Genomic DNA, 6,216 nt, shown 5'->3' with positions numbered 1-6,216 from the left:
ACTCCCATCAGATTAGCTCATCAAGTTTAGACAGGACTAAATGTTAGACAATGAAGTATTGTTTAAAAAAAACTTCTTTTCTAAATAAACATCAATTTTTTTGTTTAGATTGTGAGTGGTAACCTCTTGATTTATTGAGAAAGAGTTTATAAAACATTGCCTGAAACATAACTATGGAACTTGACTGTCTCATTAACTAATTTGCTGACTGTTCATTTGGCATTGTTTTTAAATTCACTCAATACCGTGTTGTGTGGATTCTGAATTAACGCTTGAAAAAATCCATCAATCTCTCAATTTCTTTGAAAAATCCTTACCTGAAATTTATATTTCTAAGAAGTTCTCAGAAGTAATGAAACTAACTAGAATTGTTTTAAAGGGAATACCATACCTGCAAAATGGACATCTTGTATTTAAAGCCCTTACATATTGTTCCTACAAATATATTGCTACAGTAAAAATGAAATGTAGTAAGTTTACTCAATAAAATCTATTTTCCTGTACATTCTTTTGTGTATGATTTTGTATTGAATGCTACATATATTACATCACTTATTGTAACAGTTATGTATCAGCAAATATAGCAGTAATATACAGATGATTTTTCTGTCTTAACAAGTATTTTACCAGTTTTACCTACTAAATATATTCCATTTTTTAGTATTTATGCATGACCTGAGCAGACCAGTCATTTATCTAATAGTATACATTGGATGGCATTGTCAAATTGCAAACTACTGTACACTTAACCACTTTACAAATGAAATTAACTCCAAGCTCTTTCTTTCCTTTTGTAGTCTTTCCAGTACCACGGACTTTTTTAATGCAGGCTCTAAATATGTTTCCTTTAGCATTTAACAACATATTAAGAGCTAAGATAGATGAACCCTACACAATATTTTAAGAACACAACTTTAAAAAAGTAAAAAAAGTACAATCTCATGCTGCATATTTACATATATTATTTAAATACTATAATTTGTCTTTCTGCTATCCATACATTTTAATCTAAAGCTTTTTAATGTACTGTTTTATAAAAGAATACATTCAACATATCTAGAGCTTGCAAAACTTTTTTTTCTTTCTGAAACATATTGATAAATAAAAGCTACCTATAAAAGCATCCAGGTACTGGTTTGATTACACATGGGGTAAAGGGCATTTGAATTCTGCACTTAATTGTGCAACTGATTTCGTGTCTTTCTAGTGACAAATTAATGCTTACAACAAGACTGCCTTAAGACAGCAGATTAAAGCATTCATTACCATTGAATCATATGTGCTGTACAGTGATAAACTGTTCCTAGAGTATGCAGACTTCCTTTTCTTTAAAGAACATTTAATATTATAAGACCAGTGACTGGGGATTGGGGGGAAGGGTGGGGAGAAGAGCTGGAAATATAATGTATCTCATGGAATTTGACAAAATTGAAAGGGTTACAGCCTTGAAAAAATACAACATAAATAGTGCTCTGTAAATGGTAAGTACACTACAGTGTGTGCTACATGAACATCATAGAGTATTTCCCCCCACGATTATTTTGCATAAAAATATTTCACATACATGTACAGTATCTTTGTTGGGATATTCAGTAATAAGCTATCTACAAATGGTTTCAAATTCATTTTCATTACTGAACTTTTCCTCTCCCTTCTTCAGAATCATGGTTCCCAGGTGTACACATCACATTGTTATGGCCCTAGTATACAGGGTTACTTTTTTAAAATATATATATACTTTTTTAATATAAGGAAACCTTCATTTTCTTTAAGACAGAGGCAATGAAGCAAATGGGAATTACTGTGTGTCATACTGAAAGCAATCCCCAGTGCAAAAGACTGAACAAAACTACATGAGTTAACCGGGTTATTGATGTGGAGTTGGGGCTTTCAGCTGGGGCTCTCTGTTTAAATAAGTTGCCCAGTAGACTAAATTAAAGATTCCAAAAAGCAGTGGGAAAGCTATTCTTGATAGTCGATCAATTTTGCTGACACTGTTAAAAGTTTTCTTGGGTTCTGGTGGTTTTGTTTCTGGTTTAACTTCTTTGGGTTCTATTGTTGCACTTTTAGCAATGGTAGCCAGCCCAGGGTCTCTGGCAATATTAGGGGTGTAGCTTGTTGCTGCTGCTGTGTATGTGTTATTTTTCTTAATGAGAGGATCCTTCAGTTTCTTTGGCTGGGGAAAGAAAAACATGAATTTTATTCTTGTCCACGTTTTCAATAGTTAATATTGTGATAATGTACATAATACAGTGTTGTTGCTATATATTGAAAATATACTTCAAACTGGACTAACTAGATGTTAGGTGTGTATGTGAGATTTATGTAAAACATTGTACTCAAGAACAAGATAGAATCTCTCAGTTTAATTACTTTTCCTAGAAATAAATCAACTAATTAATTCCCAAAAACATTTAGAATAACAGATACATTTTAGGATATGCTATTTTTGATAGTAAGCAAATCAGTGTATTGTAATATCTGCAATATTAATCAAACAGTAGAAAACTAAATATAGTTCATTGTCTTCTGAATCAAATGAGCTTTGTGACTAAAACAAATATATTGAGTTTGAGAGATACCAAGGATGCCACCATTATAAAACTATTTCCAAATCTGTCATTCAGATACCAAGATAAATAATGTATTATGAGTTCTAACACAACTTATCATACATATCATTTTCATCTTCCTCACACTGAGAGAGAATGCCTGTTTAAAAGGAACACAACAAACAGCTTATTGATTCCCTATTCAGCAAAATACTTGGAACTTAAGCATGTGTTTAAGGGCTTGGACATATCGGAGACTTAATGATGCCTTTTGCAGGTTACCCCTAGACTAGCTGACTTGCAATGGTTGGAGTTTCATTCAGAATGTGTGGGAGCTATAAAATTGTATATTCCCAGTCTATTTAAAAATATCCATATATCGCACTGAAATTTATGGACCATCCTAGAATGCTGATATTTTTAAAAGTGCTTATAGTTCAATAGAAAGTGACTGAGTTATCTTAAACATACTGGATGTGATCCTGGTCCTTGATGCCACTCTGACCATTTAAATTAGTCTTAAAGCCTTTTAACTGGCTTGAAATCATCTGGCCTACGGTAATCTCAACTGGCATAAAGTTGTAGGCAGTCCTACTCTACAGCATAGCCTCTATATAGGAACAAGTCAGAGCATAGGTTGAGTTGAAGGGAAAGGAAGCATGAGAGAAGTACTGCTGTACTGTGTTTCAGCTATCCCTGACTATATGGAAACAACACCTACGGCTCAGAAGGGCTCTAAACTGTGTCTGAAACTGATAATGGGGCAGAGCCAAAAATCTGATCCCGTGTTCCTGGAACAGTAAAGAGAAGGTATAGATAAAAAAAAAAGAACCTTTAACGGATTGTTTTAATTCTATTAACTAATATAATTCAGTATACATTTATATTTTATTTCTATTTTATTGATTCCCCCCCCCCAAAAAAAATAAGGGGGGAACAGAAAAAGAAAAGAACAAAAAAAGTATGCAAACAGAGGGAAAGGAAAGGGGGGATAGGGAGGAGAAAGGAGAGTCATTTCTCATTTTCCCTCCATGAGAAATTAATAGAAGATTTCTAAGTTAGACCAAATCAACACATATCCTTGAGGCTGAGGAACAGCTTTCAAATTCCCTTCAGCACACATGTCTCAGACTATTTCAACCTAATAAATGGAATAAGCAGCTGAAAAACAGTTAATTCAAAAGGAAAGAAGAGTCAAAATCAGGGAGTCCTTTGGTCATTCATCCATCAACAGCTTCAGCTCTCATATTTCTTTTTTTTTTCACTTTTTCTTACCTGCTCAGAACAGAAACAGCCCTAGTATTCTAGTAAGCAGTAATAAATCCAGCTAAACGAATAACTGTTTCACAGAAACCTAATAGAACAGACATTTTGTAGTTTTACATTTTATGAAGAATGTGAGCTAGGCAAAGCCTAACTCCAGTAAGTATCTCGATATTTTATGTCCCATTGAAGTTTATGAAAAAGTAATATGACATCTAATCAGAGCCCTGAGTGATATTAGATTATAAACTTCTTTCCATCACAAGTTTGCCTTACTTGGCTTTGCCTTTTCCTTAGCATTCATGACAGCTAATTCAGCACACGGTGTACAGAGAATATCTTTGGTATGTTAATATGAAGAATATAAGGGGATCCTTAACTTCTAGGGAACACAAGAGCCATACAATCTTTAATATTTTTAAACTATTCTTGAATATTGTGTTTCATGGGATTTTTAATGTTTAATTTAGTCTCACATCAAATGGAATGTATGATTTTAGGGTTATCATTTCATACATCTTGATTACTTAGGACACCAATATCATTGCCATATGAAAGTCAATTTGCTACACAGAACAGAAAAGATTTCAAAATTTCAGTGCAACTGGATCTCCACTAAAATGTATTTTTAAATTACCCTTAAAAGGAACTATAATGAACTTGCGAGTATAATTAATAAGGAGAGCTGAGCAAATATTTTGCAGTGAAAAGTCTAGTTATTATTTGACTTAATTTAGAAATATTCTTCAGCAAATAAGTATGTAAATCATTCACATACAGTTCTTTGTAAATGTTTACTTGTTATGTTAGTTATTAGTTACAAAGGTAACATGGTTTTATTTCTATTCTCTGATTGTATGACTTATGCAACTAACCAAAATAGCATGAATTATTAATATTGCCTTCAACTACACAATTTGATTATTTTTGGTGAATATTCAAGAACTGAAGCTTAACATTGGTTTTTCCCAAATATTCACTCTACTGAAGTTTCAATACTAAACAAACAGCAAATATGACCTGTAGTGAGGCGGTGTGGCTCCCCGCCGCCCTGGAGAGGGTCGAACCCCTCCAGCCACCAGAGTGAGTGGAGCCAGGAAGCTCTGAGCCCACCCCTCAGTGGGACAGGCGGAGCCCGGGAAGTAGAAAGGCACAACCCGGAAGTATAAAGACGGGCCCTCAGAGCTCACTAGAGGACCAGCTGCCGGGGAGGCCAGATGTAGCCAGCCTAGCCCGCGACTGGGAAAACCCCACGGCCACAGGTCCACACCAAGACTGGCCAGACCTGCCCTGCGCCAGCTATCCATGGAAGTTACCGAACCTGCCCTGCACCAGCTATCCAGGGGAGTTACCCGGCTGGCCGCTTGTCCACTGCCCCAAGGAACCCACGGTGCTGGACCCCCTGGAGAACACTGCCGGGACCCAGGTACCAGAAGGAGGGGAGTTAGGAAGTAGCCCAGGGACAGCCGACCCTAGTCTGGCTGTTACTCTGCCAGAACCCATGTCAGTCTGTTGCGGCCAGGATCCCCACTGACCCAGCGGTGGGTCGTTTGCCGCTGTTAGGGCCTCGGGCTGGGACGCAGTGGAGTGGGTGGGCCTGCATCCCCCCTGCCACCCAACTCGTGGGTGGCAGTCTCCCCCTCTTCCAGGTCCTTGGAGGCCTGGGCTAATTCACACATGTTGTGTTGCTCAGACTCTGCCTGAGGGCCTGAGCTACTGACTATTTGGTGCCCCGCCCTGACTCAGGGCCCAGACCTACAGTGCTCAGTCTAGTTACCGCAAAGGCTGCTGAGGAAGACTCTGGTGGCTGGACGAATTCCCCAAAGTTAACTGTGTGTAGCGAGCCGGTGTGGTTCCCTGCCACCCCGAAGAGGGTCGAGCCCCGGCTTAGCCCCTTTACATGACCCCAACCAGTCAAACTGAAATTCCTTTTAAAATTTGAAAGGATGTTCATGGATTTCCTTCTCTCCCACCCACCCCGCCCCCATTCATTCAGCTCTACTAATAATGCTGCAAAGATTTTGTTTTTACAACACTATCTTCAGTTCTCATATGTGAACATTTTGCATAATTCATTCTAAATCCTTTAGTTAATGTTTAAATTTCATATAAAATAGTTATCTTTCTTCCAATGCTCATTGTCTCATTTCAAGTCTTGAGAAAATGTCTCTTTAGTACAGAGGAGAAGACTTAGATCAAGGGAATTTTGTAGTAAGAGCCATTTAAAAGCAGATTTCTTAAATAATATATGTAATGACACGTTACATATTTTCCAGCAGATGCCTTGGTGGTAAGCACTGGGAATGTATCGGAAATATGTTTGAAGAAACAAAAGGGATAATAGTCAATGTGTATGAAAGCATGAATTAGATTAAAATAGGATCAGTGTTATGTACAAGAT

At 37.0% G+C, this 6,216-nt stretch overlaps 1 protein-coding gene across 1 annotated transcript in view; it reads right to left on the bottom strand.

Annotated features, from left to right (window-relative positions):
- Positions 1–1,867: 1,867 nt before the first annotated feature.
- GABRA1 (gamma-aminobutyric acid type A receptor subunit alpha1) overlaps positions 1,868–6,216 on the bottom strand; it is a 51,035-nt gene continuing 46,686 nt past the window's right edge. Inside the window, exon 9 of the mRNA XM_077824015.1 lies at positions 1,868–2,176. Coding sequence (XP_077680141.1) covers positions 1,868–2,176 — 309 coding nt within the window. The remainder of the gene's footprint in view (positions 2,177–6,216) is intronic.

The sequence above is a fragment of the Eretmochelys imbricata genome, chromosome 8, assembly GCF_965152235.1.
Source record: "Eretmochelys imbricata isolate rEreImb1 chromosome 8, rEreImb1.hap1, whole genome shotgun sequence".
Taxonomy (NCBI): Eukaryota; Metazoa; Chordata; order Testudines; family Cheloniidae; genus Eretmochelys; species Eretmochelys imbricata.
This window is presented reverse-complemented; position numbering and strand designations above follow the sequence as displayed.